At 35.3% G+C, this 26886-nt stretch overlaps 1 protein-coding gene and 1 long non-coding RNA gene across 2 annotated transcripts; both read right to left on the reverse strand.

Annotated features, from left to right (window-relative positions):
* Nucleotides 1–288: 288 nt before the first annotated feature.
* LOC130459593 (uncharacterized) lies at nt 289–1523 on the reverse strand. The gene is made up of 2 exons (XR_008919102.1): nt 1394–1523; nt 289–949 (listed from the first exon to the last, which is right to left on the reverse strand). It is a non-coding gene; the product is annotated as an uncharacterized lncRNA (long non-coding RNA).
* An 8745-nt stretch (nt 1524–10268) lies between these two features.
* LOC110775601 (E3 SUMO-protein ligase MMS21) lies at nt 10269–18578 on the reverse strand. Its single transcript, XM_021980214.2, has 7 exons — nt 18327–18578; nt 18147–18218; nt 16972–17082; nt 16773–16883; nt 16282–16421; nt 10745–10827; nt 10269–10660 (listed from the first exon to the last, which is right to left on the reverse strand). Exons 1-7 carry the CDS (start codon nt 18420–18422, stop codon nt 10518–10520), a joined length of 756 nt encoding a protein of 251 aa, XP_021835906.1. The 5' UTR covers nt 18423–18578; the 3' UTR covers nt 10269–10517.
* Between the last annotated feature and the right edge of the window lie 8308 nt (nt 18579–26886).

The following is a 26886-nucleotide window of genomic DNA, read 5'->3' on the forward strand; positions in this document are numbered from 1 at the left end:
TTCTACATAATACCTCTACATTCCCCAATTAATCCCCAGTTATTACCCCTAACCCTAACTAAAAATCTACTCACTACTCATTATTCTAAGGAATGAAATCAAAGAATTGCATTTAGCCATGGAATTGAAAACTAAATTGAAAAGCAAGCTAGCAATTGAAATTGAATAGATGAAGAGAATCAAAGGAAAAATCAATCAACAATCAACAAACAATCAACAAATTCAAGAATTCAAAGCAAGCAATTAAAGAATCAATTAAAAGAAGTAAAAGAGATTAAGAGGAAAAGATATTACAATGAAGCTTCAAAATTTTTGCAATTATCTTCAAAATTGAATTCTACACCAAGGATTCTTGACTTTCTCTCTCTAAAATCAAAGCATAAAAGCTAAGAACTCACTTCTAAAATCTGAAAACTAACTATGAAAAACTAACTCTCAAAAATAAAATAAGAAAATGTATTTATATGTTTCCCGAAATAGAATTTTAAATCTCGAAAAGTGCCCAGCCCACGTCGGTGTTCGAACGCACAGACCCAGGTGCGAATGAACCGGTGTGGGCGCACATAAATCTTGTGCAAACGAGTAGAGTGACGAATCACTTCATTAGTGTCGTGCGAGCGCACAAATAATCTGCGTGATCGCACACACCCGAGTTAGCCAATTTCTTCAAATTTTCTTCGTGTGGTCTCATGGCTTTCCCTCTGTGTGCGCACAAGAATTTGGTGCGAACGCACACAAATCCTGTGCGATCGCATGCAAAATGGAGGAGTTCCTGGAACGTTTTTGCGTTTTTGTGCGAACGCACTCAGCAGCAGCTCGATCGCACAGCTCTGCTTGCTTTCAATATCTTCTCTTCTTCCCTGTGCGAGCGAACACAAATCCTGTGCGATCGCACAGGGCTGCTTCATGTCCATTTCTACTCGGTTTTCCACCTTTCTTCAATATTTTCCTATAAAGCAAAAAAAGTGGAATAAGAACACATAAATGTCACAAAAACTACCTAAAATCACCAAAAATCATAATAAAATAATAAGAAAATCTAAGCTTAGAGCGACATAAATGCCGCTCATCAAACTTAAATAAATAACAGTTGATCTTAAATGAATAAATATCGTGCTTAAATGGATAAAAGTCGTGCTTCAAGTAATGACCAAAATCTAACTTGGGAATTACCATAACTTTTGATGTTTTAGTTTCTTCAATTATATTAATCAAATTAAAAATAAATAAAAAAGAGCTTGAAAATGAATAAACGGTGAGCCAAATCAATAAAATTAAAATGTATAAAACTTGAAAATGAATAAAACGAAAAGATCCAAAGGTTGGTAATTCCCAAATAAACTTTTATTCATTACAAGAACAAAAAAAATATACTTTGCATCTAGCCACCTACGTCATTGGTCATTGCCACATATTGAAAATGAATAAACGGTGAGCTGAATGAATAAAAATTAAAACGTATAAAACTTGAAAATGAATGAACGGTGAGCTTCGATGAATAAAAATTTGAGTTTTAAATATATAAAAGTGAAGCTTACATTTGAGTTTGGCCATTACCCAAAAATACAGGTACTACCCAAAATAATATTTGGTAATTCCCAAAATAAAGTTTGGTAATTCCACAAAATAAAATTTGGTCATTATCCAAAAATACAGGTAATTATCCAAAATAATGTTTGCTAATACCCACAATAAAGTTTGGTCATCACCCAAAAATAAAGTTTGATCATTATCCAAAAATACAGTTAATTATCCAAAATAAAGTTTGGTAATAACCAAAATAATGTTTGGTTATTACCCAAAATAAAGTTTGGTCTTTACCTAAAAATACAGTTAATTACCTAACAAATGTTTGGTAATTCCCAATATAATGTTTGGTAATTCCCAAAATAAAGTTTGGTAATTACCCAAAATAAAGTTTGGTCATTATCCAGAAATACAATTAATTATCCAAAATAAAGTTTGGTAATACCCAAAATAATATTTGGTTATTACCCAAAATAAAGTTTGGTCATTACCCAAAAATATAGTTAATTACCCAACATAATGTTTGGTAATTACCAACATAAGGTTTGGTAATTACCAAAATAATATTTGGTAATTCCCAAAATAAAGTTTGGTAATTACTCAAAATAAAGTTTGGTCATTACCTAAAATTATAGTTAATTACCCAACATAATGTTTGGTATTTTCCAAAATTAAGTTTGGTAATTACCCAAAATAAAGTTTGGTCAATTTCAAAAAATACAGTTATTTACCCAAAATAATGTTTGTTAATACCAACAATAAAGTTTGGTCATTACCCAAAAATACAGTTAATTACCCATAATAATGTTTGGTAATTCCCAAAATAATGTTTAGTCATTACCTAAAATAATGTTTGGTCATTTTCCAAAATTACAGTTAATCACCCAAAATAAAGTTTGGTAATTCCCAAAATAAAGTTGGTAATTAACCAAAATAAAGTTTGGTCATTATCAAAAAATACAGTTAATTACCCAAAATAAAGTTGGCTAAACTATATTTTTGTGTTATGGTAATGACCAATGACGTAGTTGGCTAGAAGCAAAGTTTATTTTGTGTTCTGGGAATGAACAAAAGGTTATTTGGAAATTACCAACCTTTGGATCTTTTCATTTTCTTCCATTTTAATAATCAAATTTAAAAAAATATATATATAAAGGAGATTTCAAATAACAGAGAGTCATATGTTAGTGTAGAAGTTGTTTTTTATTAACAAAAATAATTTTAAAAGAAATATCCGTGGTCACACCTATAGGATTCAAATCAAATGCAATGATTAAGAGCCTTTAGTTAAAGATTTAAGCTTCGCTTTTATATATATTTAAAACTCAACTTTTATTCATCGAATCTCACTGTTTATTCATTTTCTAGTTTTATACATTTTAATTTTTATTAAGTCAGCTCACCCTTTATTCATTTACAAATTTTTATTCATTTTCAATATGTGGTAGACCAATGACATAGTTGGCTAGATGCAAACTTTATTTTCTTGTTCTAGTAATGAACAAAAGATTATTTGAGAATTACCAACCTTCGGATCTTTTCGTTATCTTCCATTATAATAATCAAATAAAAAAATGTAAAGGAGATTTCAAATCACATCAAGTCGTATGTTAGTGTTTAAGTTGTTTTTGATTAAAAATAAATATTTTAAAAAGAAATACCCGTGGTCACACCTCTAGGAATCAAATCAAATGTAACGATTAAGAACATATAGTTAAAGATTTAAGCTTCACTTATATATATATATATGTGTATATATATATATATATATATATATATATATATATATATATATATATATATATATATATATATATATATATATATATATATATATATATTTATTTATTTATTTATTTATTTATTTATTTAAAACTCAACTTTATCTATCAAAAAACTCACTGTTTATTCATTTTCAAGTTTTGTACGTTTTAATTTTTATTCATTCAGCTCACCGTTTATTCATTTTCAAGTTTTTATTCATTTTTTCAATATGTGGTAATGACCAATGACGTAGTTGGTAGATGCAAACTTTATTTTTTTGCTCTGGTAATGAACAAAAGGTTATTTGGGGAATTACCAACCTTTGAATCTTTTCATTTTGTTCCATTATAATAATCAAACTAAAAAAAATACATAGGAGATTTCAAATAACAGAGAGTGATATGTTAGTGTACAAGTTGTTTTTGATTAAAAATAATAATTTTAAAACATAAAATAACGTTTGTTTATTTTCAAGTTTTTATTCATTTCCAATATGTGGTAATGACCAATGAAGTGGTTCGCTAGATGCAAACGTTATTTTGTGTTTTAAAATTATTTTTTTAATCAAAAACAACTTGTACACTAACATATCACTCTCTGTGATAAGAATTACCCATGGTCACACCGTTAAATGAAATGCGACGATTAAGAACATATAATTAAATATTTAAGCTTCACTTTTATATATTTAAAACTCAACTTAAGCTCACCGTTTATTCATTTTCAAGTTTTATATGTATTACCTTTTTTTCAATAATTACCACGTTTATTAAGTGAAAAATGGATAAACGGTGAGTTTCAATGAATAAATGTTGAGTTTTAAATATACAAAAGCGAAACTCAAATGATTAAACGTTGAGCTTAAATGAACAAGAGTGGAGCTTAAATTAATAACATAGTTAATCTTAAATGAATAAAAGTTGAGCTTAAATGAATAATAGTTGATATTAAATGAATGAACATCGTGTTTTAGATTAGAACTCGGGGATTTTTCTAGGTCTATTATTTATAATTGGAGTTATATAATCAATTTTCAAAATTGGAGTTATATAATCAATTATCAACTTGTACACTAACATATCACTCTCTGTGATAAGAATTACCCATGGTCACACCTCTAGGAATTAAATGAAATGCGACGATGAAGAACATATAATTAAAGATTTAAGCTTCACTTTTATATATTTAAAACTCAACTTTTATTCATCGAAGCTCACCGTTTATTCATTTTCAAGTTTTATACGTATTACCTTTTTTCAATAATTACCACGTTTATTAAGGGGAAAATGAATAAACGGTGAGTTTCAATGAATAAATGTTGAGTTTTAAATATACAAAAGCGAAGCTCAAATGAGTAAACGTTGAGCTTAAATGAACAAAAGTGGAGCTTAAATTAATAAAATAGTTGATCTTAAATGAATAATAGTTGATCTTAAATGAATAAAATTTTAGCTTAAATGAATAATAGTTGATCTTAAATGAATAAAAGTCGTGCTTTAGATTAGAACTCAAGGATTTTTCTAGGTCTATTATTTAAAATTGGAGTAATATAATCAAATATTTTTGTTCAAATTAAAGTTGGCGATCGTGGTGGTTACTACAATGAATAAGTATGGGGAAATTTCCCCAAAATAATTAATAATAAGTCATAAGATAATGAGAAAAGTATGATAATAAAAATAAATTTAAAAGCCATTGAAATTAAGTTTACAAACTTTTGTATAAGGCGGTCTTTTCTGTAAGACCACCTTATAACTGGGTTGGGCTTAATTCTCACGGATCAACACGCGGATCATGGGTATTCAGATTCACATGCGGGTCTGACAATTTAGATACTATTAAATCCTCTTTTTCCATTTCTTTTCATTTTAATTGTTAATTATTTCTCTCTCATCAACGGGACTCTCTCCCTCTCCGCCTCTCCCTCTCCTCGAATTGTCGCCTCCGCTGTTGTCTGTACCTCGTCGCCGCCGTTCGTACCTCGGCGTTGTTGAGGTAAATCTTCTATCTCCATCCTCCTTCAATTCTTCAACTCTTCAATTCTCCTTCATTCCATCCTCAATTCATCTCTCCATTTTGACTTGCTGTTCAGATCGATGGGCCAAAGGAAGGAGAAGAGACGCGGTTTCGCCGTCGAAGTCTCCTTCTCCTGGTTTGATTGTTAGTATCCGGCGAGCCACCGCGTGATGGCGATTGTGATGGTCGTTACCGATGTGGATTTTCCGTAAAAGATGCTTCATCTCCGGCAATTCCTCTCGTCGTTGTTGCACCCAAGGTATATCTCTCTCTTTCTCTCCTCACTTTGAGCGTCCTTTTCTTTCAGTTCCTTTTCCAAATTGAAATTGATCTCCTTTTATTTTCAATTTCAAGTTCAATCTAAACCTTTGAATCTCCGATTATCTAATTAAGGAATTCTAGCTTTTTATTTCAAATCAATTGGTTTCATTTCTTTTCTAGGGTTTCTGTTTAATTACTAATTGCAATTAGGGATTCGGTTCGAGTTAATTAGAATTCGGTATGTCAACTTGAAGATTTTGAATCACAATACTCTCTCCGTCCCTGATTAGTTGTTACACTTTCCTTTTTCGTCCTTCCCAGATTAGTTGTTACACTTCTAAATAAGGAATGACCCCACAATTATTATATTGTCTCTCTCTTCCCACTAAATATTTTTTTGTCCCCACACCCTCTCTCATTCAACTAAAAAAATACCCCACTAACTCCTATCACATCTACTTTTTCAATAAAATAACAATTGATAACCAAACAACCACTGATCACCTAAAACTTTGTGCAAAGGTAAGTGTAACAACTAATCTGGGACGGAGGGAATAGTATTTTTCAGTTGTTGAATCAGCTGTTACAGTCTCATTTCCCTCATTTTTTGTTTGAATTTTGCGTGTACTGAATAGGAGTAATTGTTTCTGCGGAACAATTTAAGTTGCCGAAGCCCTATGAGCTATGCGGCAGAGTCTAATGTGACACCTGCCGCTTTGGTTTCGAGACTATCTGATGTTAAGTGTCTGCAAAATAATTTCTTACTTGGCTTAGTGCCTTAATGTAGTTGTTGCTTTTGTTTCTTGCTGTTGCGTTTTTTTATGTTATTTTGTGATATTTGTTCTGTTGATATCTGCAGCTGAGGTTTTTGTGTATTTGTATAAACTGACTTGTTATTTACCAAAAAATTAAATGATACAGGAGCCACAGTTCAGTGGAGCTGCAATATCATGACAATTCTGGTACAAGATTGGTTTTCAGAAACACAACCAACACGTACTCAAGGTGCACACTGTGATGTAGTGCTGTGATGTAGTGTTGTGATGGTCAAGAATCCCTGGCCACACCATTGAGGTCACGAGTTATTGTCACAGGCTTCAACGGCATGAGATCTTAAGGTCGCCACGCTAACAACATTGTTATTGATTTATTTTATGTATTTTAGAAATGATTAAATTGGTTTTAGTTAACAATACTTGTAATATTTAGTTATAAATTTTATCAGTTTGTTACATTCTTTTGCAATAAAGTCGTTTTTTCCTTAGTTAAGAATAATTATGTTTTAATTAAAGAATAATTACGTTTTAGTTAAGAAGAAATTCATTGTAGTTAAAGTTAAATTTGTATTAGTTGAAACTATTTTTTGTTTCAGTTATGAATAAAGTCGTTTTAGTTAAGATTAAAATTGTTTTAGTTAACAATAAATTTTTGAGGTTTATTTATGATTTTAAAAAAAATAGTTGTGATTTTATGAGTTTAGTTAAGAATAGTTTCGTTTTAGTTATGAATAATTTTGTTTTATTTAAGTTACAATTGTTATAGTTAAGAATAGTTTCTTTTGAGTTGTGAATTTTTTTTTTTGTAATTAAAATAATTTTGTTTTAGTTAATTTGAAATTCAATTAGTTAAGCAATAGAACCAATTAGTTAAGTACTGGAACTAATTAGTTAAGCACTGGAACTAATTAGTTAAGCAACGAAATCAATTAGTTAAACACTATGACCAATTAGTTAATCATTGGAACAAATTAGTTAAGCATCGTGACCAATTAGTTAATCGATGGAACTAATTAGTTAAGCAATGCAACCAATTAAATTAGTTAAGTAATGAAACTAATTAGTTAAACAATGCAACCAATTAGTTAATCAATGGAACAAATCAGTTAAGGAATTGAACCAATTACTTAAAGAATGGAATCAACTAGTTAAACAATGGAACCAATTAGTTAATCAATGGAACTAATTAGTTAAGCAATGGAATAAATTAGTTAATCAATGGAACCAATAAATTTACAGTTATAAAGAAAGTATTTGTTAAGCCTGAAATTCATTAGTTAAGCAATAAAAACAATTAGTTAAACTATTAAACCAATAAGTTAATCAATGGAACGAATTAGTTAAGATTGAATTCGTTTTAAGTTGGGAATAAATTCTTTTTAGTTAATAATAATTTTGGTTTGGTTATGATTTTTTTGAAATTTAGTTATGATTTTCTAAGTTAAGCCTTACATTCAATTAGATAAGCATGACATTCAATTAGTTAAGCAATGAAACCATTTAGTTAAACTTGAAATTCAATTAGTTAAGCATGACATTCAATTAGTTAAGCAATGAAACCAATTAATTAATTAATTAAACTTGAAATTCAATTAGTTAAGCTATGCAACCAATTAGTTAAGCCTGACATTCAATTAGTTAAGCAATGAAAGCAATTAGTTAAGCAATGATATTTAGTTAAAGCAATGAAACAAATTAGTTAAGAAATAAAACCAAATAGTTAAACCTAAAATTCAATTAGTTAAGCAATGAAACCAATTAGTCAAGTCTTATATTCAATTAGTTAAGGAATGAAACTCTAACTGTATTAATATTTAACTTAGAGGCTGTCTAAGGGACTCGAATATGCTGACCTGAATAACACTCATTCCTAAATCTAAGACTATTTGTGTCTATATCTGAACCGTCATGCCCATATTCACTTGTTGAGCCGAAAAAATGCCAAAACAATAACAAAAACGTCACGAGAAATAGCATAGAACCATTTTTTTTTTACTAAAACCATGAATAACAAAGTTCACCAGAAATAGCATACAAAATTTCAGAAACAAAAAATTACTTAAATGCAAAAAATAAACTAAAAACCATTTCATAAATAAAGGTAAGAAAATTATCACTAAAACCATACAATTTATCACTAAAACCATACAATTTATTACTAAAACCATGAATAACTCAATGGAATTAGAACACAACCAACAATTCTTCACTCCTCAGTTCCTGCTTCTAACACCCAACCAGATAAAAATAACATTATTCTCAAACATTAAAGCTTGATGATGCTACCGTCGCCGGCCGCCGTGGTGTCGATCCGAAGACTCGTCTTCTCCTTATTTTCTCGTTGTTCCTTGCAGCAAGCTTCCACCAACCGCACCTCCACCACACTACTTCTGTCATTTGACTCTACCGCACCTCCACCATCTCACTGAAACCCACCGTCTTCCTAGCAGCACCAGCCGCATCTCCACCGCCGTCACCGCCACCTCTTGTCATGAAATCAAACATCGATAATATCTACCAAATTCATCAAAAACCTAAATCGCAATTCAACAAAATCAAAGAAATAAAACCGAAAACCTGAAAACCTCAAGCGGAATCCATGGCCGCGCGCATCCATGGTCGGCGGAGACTACGAGGCGGAGAGGAGGAGAGATCGAGGAAGGAGAAGAGAGAAAGAAGGTGGGTAGAGTTTTGTAGGGACGGTGACGAGGAGGTACCGGTGAGGTGCCTGAATTTTGGAGGAGAGAGTGTGAGAGGGGGCTGAGATCCAAAGATTTTTGGAGGAGAGAGAAAGAGGTTAAGAAGAGAGAAGGGGAAAGTGAGAAACCGGTAAAAAAAAAATCGATTTATACCGCGCGTGAGCCCACGCGCGCGTGGTTGTCTCACCCGGTCTTTCCTACACGCGCCTGTAAGGCGGTCTTACAGAAAAGTAGCTGAATTAAGTTTAAAGCGTTAAATACCAATATCAAACAAAACTTAAAAAAGCAAGAACATATAGCATTTTGAGTAAAACAAAAGATAAAACTTTGTTGTAGATGGGTTTCAAACCCAGGACCTCCAGAAACCCAAATCTCTACTAGAGATGTTTCCTCCAGCTCCTCCAACTCCTTGCTTGTGTCAATTTATACAGAAGATATTTGTTAACTAATTGATTTTCTACTTTGACTTCTCGACCACGCCTTCGCCTCTTTACCTTCGTCTTTCCTAACCACCAGAACCTCGTCCCGCCTCTCTCTCCCTTAACCGGCCACCCAATCGCCGCCCCTTCTCTCTCCCCTTTATCCGACCACCCAGGCCACCAATCGCCCCTTCTCTCTCCCGTTTAGCCGACCACCCAATCCCCAACCCTCTTTCCCGATCTCCCCTCCCCACTGCCCCTTCCCTCTCCTCCATAACTGCCGCCCCTCTTCTCTTTTCGCGCACTCCGACCACCAGACCACCAAAGCCACCCCTCCTCTCCCATTCGCCGACCACCGAAGTTACCCCTCCCCTCTCCCCCTTCGCCGACCACCAAAGCTACCTCTCAACCTCTCTTTCGCCGATCTCCGGCCACGACGGTGGTGTTCAGGCCAGATGTAAACTCAATTAGGGTGGGGATTAGTATTTTTAATTTTTTTGGAATTTTATTTTTACAGAAATATATGTATTTTAGAAAAAGATTTTTAAATATTACAAATCATTTAACAAAAATAAGAAAATATATTTATTGAAATAAAAAAAGATAAAATAAATAAAATACTATGGTGATACTCAATAGGAGTATCACCTTAGAATTCTCAATTGGGATACTGATGTCCAGCAAGTCAAAGATAAATAGCTCTACATTGCAACTACATGTGCAACTACATGTGCACAAAAAAAAAAAAAAAAAAAAAAACCTTGCAACTACATGTGCTACGTTGTTATGCAACATAAATGGAGAGATTTCCAGAAAATCATCATCTTTACTGAATACTCACAGCAAAATAAGATCTGTTAGACATAATTTTAGGATGATCAGAAAAGAACAGGTCAGAGCAATTGCAATAAGCATATAATACAGCTATCTAAGGTCACTTGACATTGCAAAAGGTACCTACATAGTATTTCAAACAGGTAAGCAACACATAGAAACATAATGGTGTAAGCTTGATAATTTATATACAGCTTTCATCGCTTGTCAGTTCTCACTTCTCAGTCTTCGTCGTCAAGTCCAGTGAAGTCTTCTATAGCTTCGGGCTCAATAGTATTTATATTTGATGAACGCAGCTCCTCAATTTCCACAGGTAACAGAGGGTCACACACCACTCTATGAGCCAGCAATTGTTTGGGACAGCCTGAAAGCAAGAGAAATTAGGAGTTAATGTTAGAAATCAAGAAAGTTAGATAAGATAAATCATAGAACTGATGATCAATACAACCTGCTACAGGGCATTTTTTCGTTGGATTATTCTTAATAAAATGCAGAATTGCTTTTTTGTCATAGATATGCTTGCAGTCCATACTGTAAAAGGGGAAAAAACGGTCAAAAGATTAGCAGCAGATAATAACAGGTAACAAAAGATGCCTGAAAAAAGCACAACTACTTATTTTCTATTCTTTGGGCAACATATTCGAGTTAGGAACTTAAATGGTCAAACCAGAAAGGAAAAAAAAAAAGTTGCATAGCCATATGAAATTACGTCAACTACAATAGTAATACATGCTGCTACAGATTACATACTTTGATGAGTTAACAGCTGAACATGAAAGAACATATTTCGAGAGACCATTATTACAACTCGCTCTAGGCCTTATCTTGCTTAAATTCAGTGGACTTCAGAACAAGTTTGGACATATCTTACTTAAATTCAGTAGTCTAAAATCTCGACCATTAATTTCCTCTCTCTTTTTATTCATGATAGAGATAGGCTAAGCTAATTGCCATCTTTCAAGGACAAATGTACAATTTCTGCAAATGACAATACATCTAGCAGGCCTGTATTCCTTTACTTCATAGTGAAAAGGTGATATCTCTAGTCTGTAAGACACCTATGACAATCTATATACTGTAATGTGTCTGATCTACATTTTGGTGATGTGAGACAGATGACCAACCAACGAGTAAAGACATCGTAGATAAGCAGTAAACAGGCAACAAAATGATCTTACAAAATCTACAGCATACAAGGAACTATAACCTCTAAATATCTCCACGCCAGAGCCTAGCTAAACATGGAAGCGGGAACTTGATTGTACTAATATTCAGACTAGCATTCTAGTTAATTTGAGTTATCTCGAGTTTGTTGTGTATGGTAAACAAACTGTAAACCGTATAAACTACAAAGGGGGGAAGTAACGCAGGAACCAATTTCAACAAGTGAGGTTACAATGATACTATATATTAAATTTTTTCTTTTACCAAGTCTTTTGTCAACCTTGAACGTTCTGCAAATACAATTACATAAAGTTCAAGTTATCAAGTGAAAACTGATAAGAATCAACAACATAAATTAAACTGTCAGTATTTCAGGTGTATTGTTTCTGTTTAAAAAAAGGGGCAATTAAGAACTCAAAACTTTACTCTTTCAGTAAAAAAAAGTATGACTGATGAAGGAAACTAAAAGATACTCCATATAATATTACAAAAGTAACACTATGGCTCAGAGATAAGGTCCATTAAGTTACAGCAATGTATCAGTTGATCATAAAGTACCACCTCCATAAAATTGAGGACGGAAACAAGGACAAAAAGTATCCGACAAGATAAGAGGGTGAGATTCAATAGTATTTAGGTAAAGTATAGGACAAAACAAAGTGGGAATACACCATTATATTTAGGGGTGCAAATGAGCGGAGACTCTCGATAAACTACTCGGGTTCGGGCTCGATTAAAGCTCGTTCATGTTCGTTTATTTAATAAATGAGCTGAGCTTGAACAACTTTTGAAGCTCGTTTAACAAACGAGCTTGACATGAACATACGTATGCTCATGAACAACTCGTTTAATTATGTTTATGGACACGCTCATCTATTTAGGTCATAATCTAATTTTTCATACATAATTGTATGATCATAGATAAAAATCGTATTGTGGCTTTAATTTTAACAACCAAAAAAATATATCATAGAATAAAAATATTTTGAATTTAAATGGCTAAATTAGTGCACATTCAAAATTATGTTTTCAAATGGTTTAACTTTAAAGTGCAAAGCTCGTTTATGAACTCGGCTCGGTTAATAAACGAGACGTTCATGAACCGTTCACGAACACAAAATCTATAAAACGAACCGAGCTTGAACAGATTTTTGAGCTCGGTTGAAAGCACGAGCTCGGGATCGAGCTCGCCTAAATTAAATAAACATGAGCAGGGTAGTATTCGGCTCAGCTCGGCTCGTTTGCACCCCTAATTACATTTTAGGTGTTGTAAAAAACAAAGGAAACCAAAAGGTAATATTCCCTGGAACAAGATACAGAAAACTCTGGCTACATAAGTGATGAGGTGGGTGTTTTATCTTTACCTGAACACTGGGTAGCTTCCAACAAACTAATCATCAAGATTGTTACAACTAAATTGTGCACAAAGAGCCCATCTGTCCAATAATGTTAATTAATTTTACCCGTTCAAGTATGTTTACCAATTTAAAACACCTAACAACCCGTTTGATAGCCGGCCATAAATGTCAATGAGAATGCGAATGAATCTGTATGTAAGCTTGTAGGGAAATCGATATTCATTCCCATGGTAATGTTAGTTAACTCAAAATTATCTCTTTTTCTTTCATAAAATTTCATTACCATCCATTAGCATTTTGGGAGTGGTATTGGTTGAGAATGCAAATTTGTGAAGAAAAACACCACGTTTGAAATAATGTTTCATTACCATTGATATTATGATATATTTTTCTTGTCAAATAACACTTAGATTTATTCTCATTCCCACCATTTATCACCATTTATTACCTGCTAACAAACACACCATTAACACTTCAGAAGAAGAAAAAAGGAACAGAAGGATTTAAAGACACCTAAGAAAATGAACCCAAAATTTGAGCACGTTATAGTAATAAATATATTTTTTATCACTGACTATCGTCTAGAAGAAACGATGACGAAGCAAGGTCCACTTAATTTAAGAGCACGTTCGTTTGCCCATTTGGAATGCCATAGATATCTGACATATGACTTGCAGCGTTCTGAGACTCGGTGAGACTGAGTCAAAAGAGACATTAGGTGAACCTTAGCAAATTACAAACGTCAGCAGAGAAATACAACCGCCCAATTTACCCCTGATTCTTCTAGAAAGTCGTATATGAAGTTCACAAATTATCATAATTACACACAACCAAGTCAACCTAGCTAAGGATTCAATAAATTGAGCAGAAAGCACAACGAAAAAGGTGAGAGGGCAAGCTTGAACTTTAACCTATTGTACTTTCATTTAGTATAAATATCAACTTACAGTAATAAATTTGATTTTAGAAAAAAATTAAAAGCATCTCAAAGTATAAGAAAACTTATAATAGAAAATCTATTGCCTAAAAGATTATTTACTTGATTGCAACTCTTGAGCTCAAGTCAAGTTTTCAGCTTGGAAGTTGGAAAACTAGAAATTTTCAAACTCAACAAAGCTTGAGTAGCTATTTGAGCTCCTGTCTGAGTATTACGAGTCAGAGGCTCAGAGCCAAACTATCCAGAGTTGAGTTCAACTTAAAGTTGTTATCACCTCTACTTACGCCATCATACACCTAGTGGGTTCCATAAAAGAAGTCACCTTGCGGTATAGACAAATGCCAGGCTATCTGTCCACTAGAAAAGTTACTAAATACACACATGTTGGTGACAGTGTCTTGTTGGATCTCCAAACGTGCAGCACCATGAGTACCGACTTTCACCAACATAACCACCCACACAAAAGCTTTAAACGCTTTGGAGCCTTCCCAGCTTCACCTTCCAAACAAAGGTGAAAATAAAAAAAAGTTCTAGGTTTGAATTTCTTTGTGCTGTTTAAGAAAAAGCTATTTTTTACTCAAAGAACCTTTGTTCAGAACCATACGTCAAATATCCACCTCATACATAATGAGATTTAAAATAATGGAATAATTCAAAAGGATTACAAAATTCTGTGCTAAGTTGAGCTAAGCGTTCCAGTGTCATAAAAAGCTCAAGGCACACAGAGGCAATAGGGTTACTAGAGCCTAGGCACACACGGAAGGCCTGAACCACGCACCTCATTGAAGTGATGCCACACTGTGATAAAAAATAAACATTTTGGAGAGAAAAGGTTGTTGTGCATACTGCGCCTTATGCACCATGGTGTGCTTTTTAGCTACTTGGGTATGCTTGTTTATAAAGAATAGCCTTGTCCACTTAAATTACTTGACCAGTTGACCCCTATCACCTTGGGCTTCAGAGCTTAGGCAAGCCTCAGGCACACTTTTTAAAATATGCTGCTTGCATAGTTGCATCAAGTGCCTATACTTAATAGAAAGAATAATTCAAACAATCTTTTGTTCTCAGCCTTCTGACTTCTAAAAAACAGTCACTGAAACAGGGTATCTCCAAGACATGCAACTAGAGTTAGCTATCCCTTTTTTTTAGTGGTCGACGTGTCAAACCAACTGAATGATGAATCATGAACACTCAAGAGACTTCAGCATATTAGCACTCTCAATCTGAGAGATAAGTCTTGAATTGGAATTCTTACCCAAAAATCGAATGACCACCTTGAAGCATGAAAGTAGACATAGCCATACAGCTGAATTATGCACTTAGGATAAGCTATAAATGCATGAGAGAAGAATAGATAAAGGCTTCTCTGTGACAGAGGTTCCACAAAAGAAGCAATAAGACTACAATTATCAATCGTAAATCTTACAAAGAGAGAAAATATATGAAGTAAAATACTTGACAAACAAATTTCAAAGGCCAGTTAGGGACTTCCATATCCATTCATTTGCAGACTACATATGCTTTTAGTCCTTGTGTCATAGGGAACCAGGTTTTACAAAAACTTAGACTTCCTACTTTGGGCGTACAGTCACTGCTAACTCATTCTGTAGCGATTATCCTCTACGTTTCCGAATTCCAGACCAAAAGAAATCCCTTATCACTCTCTCCAACCTAACAGCCACACCCATTGGAAGTTTAAAAAAGGATAAGAGGTACAGAGATATTTTAGACTGACTAAATAAAACAACTGCTGTCATAATTACCCAAGGAAAAATAAGCCCTTTTTCAATCATCTAAGCGCCTTTCTTATAATGACTCCCACAAATAGCAAACTCTACCATAATTCGACCAAAATAGGGGAAACTAGCAAGATTAACATAATTCACATGAACAACAGTGATACAGGACTTTGACAAATTGATCTTAATCCCCAAAACTACCTCAAGAACACAAAGAGGAGTAAAAAATACTCTTTATTTCTCCAAACTAAGATAGAAAGATCTGAATCATCTACAGGCTCAAGTGAAAGATCGCAAGCCTTACCACACAAAAAATAATCATGTCCCCCCCCCCCCCCCCCTCTCTGAAATAAGCCCACTGCAACTACGGAAAACAAAGAAAAGGAAAAGGGGCACTTTTGCCTTGAACCACGAAGTTCCCAAAACTACCTGCCAGAACAACCATTATTTAGGAACTAGCAGTGAAAGAAGTGAAATTAAAGACAACCCAAAAGTCACCTTCTTAACTTTGACTCAAAATGCTAGCTCCAAAACCTTATCAAAAGTCCAGCTTAGAAAATGACCCTTGAACAGCCTACCTTGTAAAATAATCAAGTATCTCATCAGCAATAACAGCCACACCATAATCAGCACCAACCTCACTTTGTTTTTCTAGGAGAAAACTATCATCCTAGTTTCTGTTCCACTTTATAAATATATATAGCTAAATTTGGTGCAAATCATAACATTATCAGGTTTCACAAGTAGAAATCTGATGAAACACATGAGAAATAGGATGAAATATTACCTGCGAACTGGCTCTTCCAATTGGGTGATTGACTTCCCAGATATTGGGCAAACTGTATTTGAAATGCCAATTTGAGTACTGGTCATCACGATGTCTTCTTGTTCTTCACCAGGCATTGGCTGACCGGCATGGTGAACATTCTGCAAGAAAAACATATGTAAGCTTTGTTATGACATATGTAAATAACCCAGGCAGGCAGGCATATATATCAAGCTCAACAGATGTTATCCACAAATTAATTATGCATACTGCAACACAGTGAGAAGTTTCCATCCCTAATAGTTCTAGCAAAAAGTATGCTAAGCAGATAAATTCTCAGTCACTTTCACGTGTTAAAATTTACTTCTTTAATTACTTAATTACAGAATGAGACTACATTCAGCACAAACTTTAAAGAGCATTATTTATAAATCGAAGGCAAATATAATAATTTCGGTATCCAACATTCCTAAAATATACAAGAGATTCCTGGAAGATGGATCAAACAATACCCAAACAGCTTCCCTAAATTGTCGTAGCATAGCACCAGTCTGACGATTTGAAGAGGAACTACACTTAAGCCTAGTAACTTCGGCAGCAAACAACTTTTGGAAGTCGGTTAACTGCAAGGGAAAAGGAAACGGGTAAAGAACATTTGAATAAAAAAAACAAAGGAGAAGAATCACACAAGGAAGGGTTAGGTTCAGGAACCTCCGGACCAGGTTGGTAATTGCTCCCAACAGATTGCATCACATGGGAAAAATTCATGCACTCTTCGTAAGTGGCCAATAATTCTACAACGCCATTTTCAAGCTCTCTCACCTGCAACATGCTACTATCAGTTCATGCACTGGAGATTGTGATGAATGGCATCAATATCAACAAACATCAAAAGCATTAGTATTACTTTTGAACAATCAATACAAAAGTCCACGGAGTTCCTCAACATTCAACATTTCCCTAATCCCATCTAGGGAGGTCACGGTCGTTAACACTAAAAACATGTTTGGTATAGAATTTTTAAATGATAGAAATGGAATCACTTAACTGTTTGCATTACCTAATGTTTGGTATAAGAGTTTTGGTAACACAATCCATTTCCTAAGGATAACCATTACCATTATTTGTTACCTCTCCGTTAACAAAATAATTAGCCTCCTCAATCCCAATTTGTTACAAGTGATTAGTTTCCTAAGGTATACTGAATACCAAACAACTAATAATGATAATACCTAATATTACCCTTTCCCCTTCTTATTTGTTTCCTTTCCATCACCTTTCCTAAATTTATACCAAACATGTCCTAAGTTTGGATAGGAAGATTCAGAGGGAAAGGGGAAATTTAAAGGAATCCATTTCCCCCTTTTACTAAATCAAACCCCTCTATTTTTAAAAGATTTGAAAAGGAAAATGGAAACTCGCTCTTACCCTCCCACCACTTCCCTTTATCTTCCCTCTTTTTTCCTCCCTTCACCTCCTTTTTTCCCTCCCCTCCCTTTCCCTCCACAAATTCTAACCGAACTAAGTGTAAAAGATACCGCAAAGGAACTCCTATAATTTTGTAAAGTTTATCCTCCTAGTCTCAAGATGATATTCTATGCTTTTTTTTGGACATAAAATGATATTCTATTTTGCATGACAATGATACATATATCGCTCCAAAAAGAACTAATTTGATAAACACTCATTAATCCCGTTAATAGTGAATTCACATCCTCTAATTTGTGAAGGGGTACTAAAACCGTCAAAAAGAAGCTAAAGGAACTCACTAGGGTTCATAATCATAAAATTGAAAGAAAAAAACATGTGCATGCTGCAATATGGAGGAAGAAATAATACATTTTTGCTAAATTAGGGTTTTATTCTACTGATTTTGTGGAAATTACCTCTTGAGGTCGATCGAGTTTCTCCATTTCAACCGCAATTTCCCTCATCGTTGTTAATGTTTTCCGAATATCCTGAAGAAGAGAAAATAAACACAAAAGAATCAAAAAGAAAAATGGAGTAAAACGGACGAATTACAGAAAATTAGAGAAATTAGAAACGAAAAAATCAGTTGAAATTACGCCAATAAGTGGTTGGTTATCGGAGGCGAGGGTTTCAGTAGTGTTTTTTATTCGCACAGCAGCTCCTACGCCACCACGAGCAGAGGTGGACGCCATTTTCGCCTCTCTCTCCTCTGTTACAGGGGTTATGTTTTTTGGAGGGAAAACAATGCAACCACTGAAATGTATACTAGACGGGTCTGTTTGGCCCGGCAATCACCGGGTAGCTAAAAGCCTAAGGGGCCTTTGGTAAGATTAATGGAAATGGGAATGGAAAGGATTTTGATAAGAAGGGGAAATGATAATAAAAAGTGTAACCTTAAATAATTGTTTGGTATTTATAATGGAAATGAAAATAATTATAATACATTCCTGTTATGAAATTAGGGAGAAAGGGGGAGAGAGGAAGAGAGAAACTGTATGTCGGTTATGATCTTATTCCAATACCCATAATATGTACACATGCATATATTATACTAGGATAAAGATGTCAGGGGTATAATGGGCATCCACAATACAATACATTTATAACACTCCCCCTTGGATGTCCATTATCTAAAATAATACAATGACCATGTAATATACATGAGATGATGCCTCATTAAAAACCTTACTAGGAAAACCATGTGGGATAAAAACCTAGTGAAGGAAAAGAGTACAACACTCATCATAATACGCTTGGGATGTTGCCTCATTAAAAACCTTACCAGGAAAACCCAATGGGACAAAACCACGGTTAAGGGAAAAAGAGTGCAACGCGTATTTTCCCCCCTGATGAATACATCACTTGAGATCTTCTAGTTCGATGAATCAAAATTGTTGATAACTTTTCAAATGCAGCAACATGAAGCTCCTTGAAAGTTGATTCTCCAAAATTTGACTTGAATTTTCAAATCTTCACTTGTATGCACTAGGTGAGTATTTATATCACCAAACTTTTGAAAATAATACCTGCAATAAATATATTTTCTTGTACATAATATTACAAAATGTATCCTTAAATATTGGACATATATAAACCTTCTTCTGGAGGTCATAAGTAGTAGTAATCAATAATCTTGACCAAAATTTCTTTAGTCATACTTTCATGACAATACATGATAAGTAATAATATCACTGCCCAACTTAGAGTATAATGTGATTCATGGTTCTTCTGGACCATAAAATAAAACTCAATGTAAGGACACTACATACTCTTATCTTATAATTTTGAATCAACTCATATTTCTATAAGAATTCTTCCGTGAATAAACTAATATGTATATTTCATAACTCTCAAGTACTCAAACTACTGGTTGAGAACTTGACATGACATTTCAAAAATACTCTTTTAGAGTTTTTATAATATCTCATCAATGTTGTGACATTCATATGCAAAACTTAAAGGGCTAGATGTTAAGAACATCATGTATAAGTTCTTCAGGAACTCTTATTATTTGCATGATTCATAACGCTATTAAATCGATGTTGCATATAAACTTTTGTCACAAATATTAGCCCAATGGAGTAAGAATCTCCTCTTATAAATTTGAATAAAGTTGCAAATTTGTCTTACTATTCTTTGGATGCATATTCATATACGGCATCATAATAGTTTTGAAACATATATAACTGGATAAATGAACATCATATCATGATAAAACATAAAACAAACTAAATGTATGATGAATGTGTTAGGTTATGATACATATGACAATTCATAAATGCGGAAAAACCATTTAGCCAGGAATACATATTATTTACACATAATCATATAGCATAGTTTAGATGCATACTCTTTGTTGCGTGCCTTCCCTAGCTGCGCCCGAACCGAACAAGAATAAGTCTTTAGGACTCCAAGTGTCGTCCCTCCGTAGATAGTCCACAGCACGTCCGGATCCGCCTTAAGATTGACCAACTAGAATCGCCCTTAAGGTACTAAAGAATTTCGGCACTCTTAGGTAAGAAATGTGTCTGAATTTTCTCTCAAAAACTTACTTTGAATACTTGAATAATCTATGAAAATATGTGACCCTAGGCACTTATTTATAGAGTTATGGAAAGGGTTTTGGAATCCTATTAGGATACTAATTTATTTAATTATAACCCTACTAGGACTCTAATTAAATAATCATTATCTAATAGTTTTTAGGATTTAATCACACTTCGAATTCTGATTGCTTCAGGATTCCCGCACATGCAATGCACGAGCACCGTACACCCGCGCAAGCCTTGCGGCCCACGCTAGGCGCACAGCGCTCGGCCCACTGCTGTGCTCCGCGCGCGCGCGCCCAAGGCCTTGGCTGGGCCTGGCCTTGCGCTGGGCCTGGTCGAGGCTTGGCGTGCGCTGGTGTGCGTTGGCTCGCTGGGCGATGGCCTGGCTTCGTGCTGGGCCTTCGTCTAGCGGGCCTCGTCCGATGCTAATTCGTACGATACGCTTCCGATTAAATTCCCGATTCCGGAATTCATTTCCGATACGAACAATATTTAATATTTCCGATTCCGGAATCAATTTCCGTTTCGAACAAATATTTAATATTTCCGTTTCCGAAATTATTTTCCGATTCCGATAATATTTCCGATTCTGACAATATTTCCGTTTCCGGCAATATTTCCGATTCTGGCAATATTTCCATTTCCGATAATATTTTCCGATACGTACCATGTTTCCGTTTCCGGCAACATCTACGACTTGGATAATATTTATATTTCCGATACGATCCATATTTCTGTTTCCGGCAATATCATCGTTTCCGGAGTATTCATTTCTTGCCTGTGACGATCTTAGCTCCCACTGAAACCAAGATCCGTCGATTCCGAATATCCATAGATGGAGTATCTAATGCCATTAAATACTTGATCCGTTTACGTACTATTTGTGTGACCCTACGGGTTCAGTCAAGAGTAAGCTGTGGATTAATATCATTAATTCCACTTGAACTGAAGCGACCTCTAGCTAGGCATTTAGCTCACTTGATCTCACTGAATTATTAACTTGTTAATTAATACTGAACCGCATTTATTAGACTTAACATAGAATGCATACTTGGACCAAGGGCATTATTTCCTTCAGTCTTCCACTTGTCCTTAGGGACAAGTGTGCATTTCCTAATTCCTTTGTTGCTCGATGCTTGCTCTTGAACATAAGGTAAGAGTTGTCATCCTTATTATGTCCAGAGGTGTTTCTCGGTTTCAGAATTCAACTGATCAAATAAACAGATAATCATAGCCTATGATTCATCCGAGCACGGCCATGCATTTCACAGTTTCTAGCTCTCCGAGTGGCCTTGTACAACTTTTAAGCATCTCATCCCGATTTATGGGAGGACAATCCCAATCTTGCGATCTTGAGATTAGACTTCGTTTGATAGGTGATTACCTGAGCGTTGCCTTTATAGCCTCCTTTTACGGTGCGACGGTTGGTCAACGTCAAAGCAACCAGTTCTCAAACAAGTAATTTCAAATCACTCAGGTATTGAGGATTTAGTGTCTAATAATTTTAATGAAATTTACTTATGACAGATTTTCATCTCTTACAATAAAGTTTCATAGGTCTTGTCCGATACTAGTCTTCCCAAAGTAAGTATCTATGCAAATGATTATGACATTGCCATGTCCACATAGTTCAAGAAACAGAACTACTAGTCATCTTGCATTCTAATCGTCTAACGTTTTCTATGCGTCCAATTTTATAGAAAACTCCGACTAGGGACCATTTTCAACCTTTGACATTCAAGTTCACTTGATAGACATTTCTTAGTCACAGGACTGGTCCTGACAGTCTATCTTGAATATATCGTCAAATTGAAGGGACTCATCATTTAATAAACCACAAATTAAATGGAAAAATGAATTCTTTTCATTTATTGTGAATGATTAACCAATAATGTTTTACAAAGATTTAAACTCTAAAACTTTAAAACATTAAACAGAGACATCAAAGCCATTCTCCAATATGCTTGATTCCCATAGCTGCAGTGTGCGAGTTGTGCTTCGCTTGCGGCAGAGGTTTAGTCAACGGATCTGATATGTTGTCATCAGTTCCAATTTTGCTTATCTCGACTTCTTTTCTTTCAACGAACTCTCGTAGAAGGTGAAATCTACGAAGTACATGCTTGACTCTCTGGTGGTGTCTAGGCTCCTTTGCCTGTGCAATAGCTCCGTTATTGTCACAATACAGGGCTATTGGTCCTTTAATGGAGGGGACTACACCAAGTTCACCTATGAACTTCCTTAGCCATATAGCTTCCTTTGCTGCTTCATGTGTAGCAATGTACTCCGCTTCAGTTGTAGAATCCGCAATGGTGCTTTGCTTAGCACTTTTCCAGCTTACTGCTCCTCTGTTGAGGCAGAAGACAAACCCAGACTGTGATCTGAAATCATCTTTGTCGGTTTGGAAACTTGCGTCCGTATAGCCTTTAACAATTAATTCATCATCTCCACCATAGACCAGGAAGTCATCTTTGTGCCTTTTCAGGTACTTCAGAATGTTCTTGGCAGCAGTCCAATGCGCCTCTCCTGGGTCTGACTGGTATCTGCTCGTAGCACTGAGTGCGTACGCAACATCCGGGCGTGTACATATCATAGCATACATTATTGAACCAATCAATGATGCATATGGAATCCCATTCATTCGTCTACGCTCATCAAGTGTTTTTGGGCACTGAGTCTTGCTTAGAGTCATTCCATGAGACATGGGTAGGTAGCCTCGCTTGGAGTCCGCCATCTTGAACCTATCAAGCACCTTATTGATATAAGTGCTTTGACTAAGTCCAATCATCTTTTTAGATCTATCTCTGTAAATCTTGATGCCCAATATGTACTGTGCTTCTCCTAGATCCTTCATCGAAAAACATTTCCCAAGCCAAATCTTGACAGAGTTCATCATAGGAATGTCATTTCCGATAAGTAATATGTCGTCGACATATAATACTAGGAAAGCAATTTTGCTCCCACTGACCTTCTTGTATACACAAGATTCGTCTGCGTTCTTGATGAAACCAAAGTCACTGACTGCTTCATCAAAACGTATATTCCAGCTCCTGGATGCCTGCTTCAATCCGTAGATTGACTTCTTTAGCTTGCATACCTTTTTAGCTTTCTTTGGATCCTCAAAACCTTCAGGCTGTGTCATAAACACAGTTTCTGTTAAAACGCCGTTTAAGAAAGCAGTTTTGACATCCATCTGCCATATTTCGTAATCGTAATATGCAGCGATTGCTAACATTATCCGAATAGATTTTAGCATTGCAACTGGTGAAAAGGTTTCATCGTAATCCACACCGTGGACTTGCCTGTAACCTTTTGCAACCAATCTAGCTTTGAAAACTTCAAGTTTCCCATCCTTGTCCTTTTTCAGTTTGAAAACCCATTTGCTTCCAATGGCTTGGTAGCCATCTGGCAAATCGACCAAATCCCATACTTGGTTTTCAGACATGGAGTCTAATTCAGATTGCATGGCTTCTTGCCATTGCTTGGAGCTAGGGCTCGTCATAGCTTGTTTGTAAGTCGCAGGTTCATCACTTTCAAGTAATAGAACGTCATAGCTCTCGTTCGTCAAAATACCTAAGTACCTTTCCGGTTGAGATCTATATCTTTGCGATCTACGCGGGGGTAACATTTCTAGTTTGACCATGATTCTCACCAGATTCTTCTAAAGATCTCTGAGTTTCATCCTGAATGTCATCTTGAGCATTCTCTAGAGTTTGTTGTTCGTCTCGAATTTCTTCGAGGTCTACTTTTCTCCCACTTGTCATTTTGGAAATGTGATCTTTCTCCAAAAAGACACCACCTCGAGCAACAAATACCTTGTTCTCAGATGTATTGTAGAAGTAATACCCCTTTGTTTCCTTTGGATAGCCCACAAGGATACATTTGTCAGATTTTGGATGAAGTTTGTTTGAAATTAATCGTTTGACGTATACTTCACATCCCCAAATCTTAAGAAAAGACACATTTGGAGGCTTTCCAAACCATAATTCGTATGGAGTCTTTTCGACAGCTTTAGACGGAGCTCTATTTATAGTGAGTGCAGCTGTATTTAGTGCATGTCCCCAAAATTCTAATGGAAGTTCGGCCTGACCCATCATTGACCTGACCATGTCTAGCAAGGTTCTGTTCCTCCGTTCCGACACACCGTTCCATTGTGGTGTTCCTGGAGGAGTCAATTCTGATAGAATTCCACATTCTTTCAGATGGTCATCAAATTCATAGCTCAGATATTCACCGCCTCTATCAGACCGCAGTGCCTTAATCTTCTTGCCTAATTGATTCTCTACTTCACTCTGAAATTCCTTGAATTTGTCAAAGGATTCAGGCTTATGCTTCATTAGGTAGACATAACCATACCTACTGAAGTCATCAGTGAAAGTGATAAAGTAGCTGAAACCACCTCTAGCATTTGTACTCATTGGTCCACATACATCTGTATGGATTAAACCCAATAGTTCATTTGCTCTTTCTCCAACTTTAGAGAAAGGTTGCTTTGTCATTTTGCCAAGTAAACATGATTCGCATTTACCATAATCCTCTAAGTCAAATGGTTCTAGAATTCCTTCCTTTTGAAGTCTTTCTAAGCGTTTCAAGTTTATATGGCCTAATCGACAATGCCACAGATAGGTGAGATCTGAATCATCCTTTTTGGCCTTTTTGGTATTTATGTTATATACTTGTTTGTCGTGATCTAATAAATAAAGTCCATTGACTAATCTAGCAGATCCATAAAACATCTCTTTAAAATAAAACGAACAACTATTGTCTTTTATTAAAAAGGAAAATCCCTTAGCATCTAAGCAAGAAACTGAAATGATGTTTTTAGTAAGACTTGGAACATGGAAACATTCTTCCAGTTCCAAAACTAGCCCGGAGGGCAACGACAAATAGTAAGTTCCTACAGCTAATGCAGCAATCCGTGCTCCATTTCCCACTCGTAGGTCGACTTCACCCTTGCTTAACTTTCTACTTCTTCTTAGTCCCTGTGGATTGGAACATAAGTGTGAGCCAAAACCTGTATCTAATACCCAAGAAGTTGAATTAGCAAGTATACAGTCTATAACGAAAATACCTGAAGATGGAACGACTGTTCCGTTCTTCTGATCTTCCTTTAGCTTCAAGCAATCTCTCTTCCAATGCCCCTTCTTCTTGCAGTAGAAGCATTCGGATTCAGAAGTGGGTTGACTGACCTTCCTCTTTACAGATTTGGCGCCAGTTTGCTTAGTTGGGCTGGCCTTATTGCCACCTTTCTTAGCATTCCTCTTCTTTCCAGATTTCTTGAACTTGCCCCCACGCACCATAAGCACATCCTGCTTATCACTTTTGAGCGTCTTTTCAGCGGTCTTCAGCATACCGTGAAGCTCAGTGAGCGTTTTGTCCAGACTATTCATACTGTAGTTCAGTTTGAACTGATCATACCCGCTATGAAGAGAATGGAGGATGGTGTCTATAGCCATTTCCTGAGAAAATTGCTGATCCAGCCGACTCATATTCTCAATGAGTCCAATCATTTTGAGAACATGTGGACTTACGGGCTCGCCTTTCTTAAGCTTGGTCTCAAGAATTTGCCTATGAGTCTCGAATCTTTCGACTCGAGCCAGATCTTGGAACATGTTCTTCAACTCACTGATGATTGTGAAAGCATCTGAGTTGATGAACGTTTTCTGCAGATCCGCACTCATGGTGGCGAGCATTAGACATTTCACATCCTTGTTGGCATCAATCCAACGATTGAGGGCTGCCTGAGTGACCCCGTCGCCTGCGGCTTCGGGCATCGCCTCATCTAGGACATACTCCTTTTCTTCCTGCATAAGAACTATTTGCAAGTTCCTTTGCCAGTCAAGGAAGTTTTTCCCGTTCAACTTCTCCTTTTCGAGAATTGATCGAATGTTGAATGAATTGTTGTTTGCCATATTAAAAACTACAATTGAAAAGAATAAACAAATAAATAACCATTCACAGTTTCTCTTAATAAACTTAAATTCTAGCATACATGCATAATTCAATGTTTATTAAGCATTTTATTCAAGTTATGTGTTCCGGCAGGTGTGAATAAAATGATTCCAAGATCCTAAAATCATTGAAGAACTAAGCACAGTTTGTCGACTTAATCCTAGAACATCTTAGGTAAGCAAAAGCCTTTTACTAATAGTCTAGAAACTATTCTTGGTTGATAGGTACGTCTAAGAACTTATTAGGTAAACCTATCGATTTTGCCACGACATAAAAGGACTCCTTACTTATATCGTTGAGTTTCACCAAAACTAACATGTACTCACAATTATTTGTGTACCTTGCCCCTTTAGGACCAATAAGTAACACCTCGCTGAGCGAAAACTATTACTAGATTGATGTAAAGGATATCCAAGCAAGTGTATATTTTGGCATGGCACCTTTTAACTCAATTTTTAAGTTTGGAACTTAAGGCTCTTACTATGTTGGTTAGATTTTAAGTGAACTAAAATCCTTAATCATGCAACATAATCAAGCCACAATCTCATGCATAATTAAGACATATTTAAAGCAATAAATAACTTAAAGCATGCATAAGATAAATGTGATCTAGTATGGCCCGACTTCATCTTGAAGCTTTGACTTCAAAGTCCGTCTT

The sequence above is a fragment of the Spinacia oleracea genome, chromosome 4 (genome assembly GCF_020520425.1).
Source record: "Spinacia oleracea cultivar Varoflay chromosome 4, BTI_SOV_V1, whole genome shotgun sequence".
Classification (NCBI taxonomy): domain Eukaryota; kingdom Viridiplantae; phylum Streptophyta; class Magnoliopsida; order Caryophyllales; family Amaranthaceae; genus Spinacia; species Spinacia oleracea.

Excerpts from the sequence above, each read along its gene's own strand:
- LOC110775601 (XM_021980214.2), bottom strand. The coding sequence starts at position 18,422 with ATGGCGTCCACCTCTGCTCGTGGTGGCGTAGGAGCTGCTGTGCGAATA. Across the intron at positions 16,422-16,772 it reads AATTTAGGGAAGCTGTTTGG|AATGTTCACCATGCCGGTCA; the intron begins GTATTGTTTGAT and ends TTTTTCTTGCAG. Across the intron at positions 10,661-10,744 it reads GAAAAAATGCCCTGTAGCAG|GCTGTCCCAAACAATTGCTG; the intron begins GTTGTATTGATC and ends TCTTGCTTTCAG.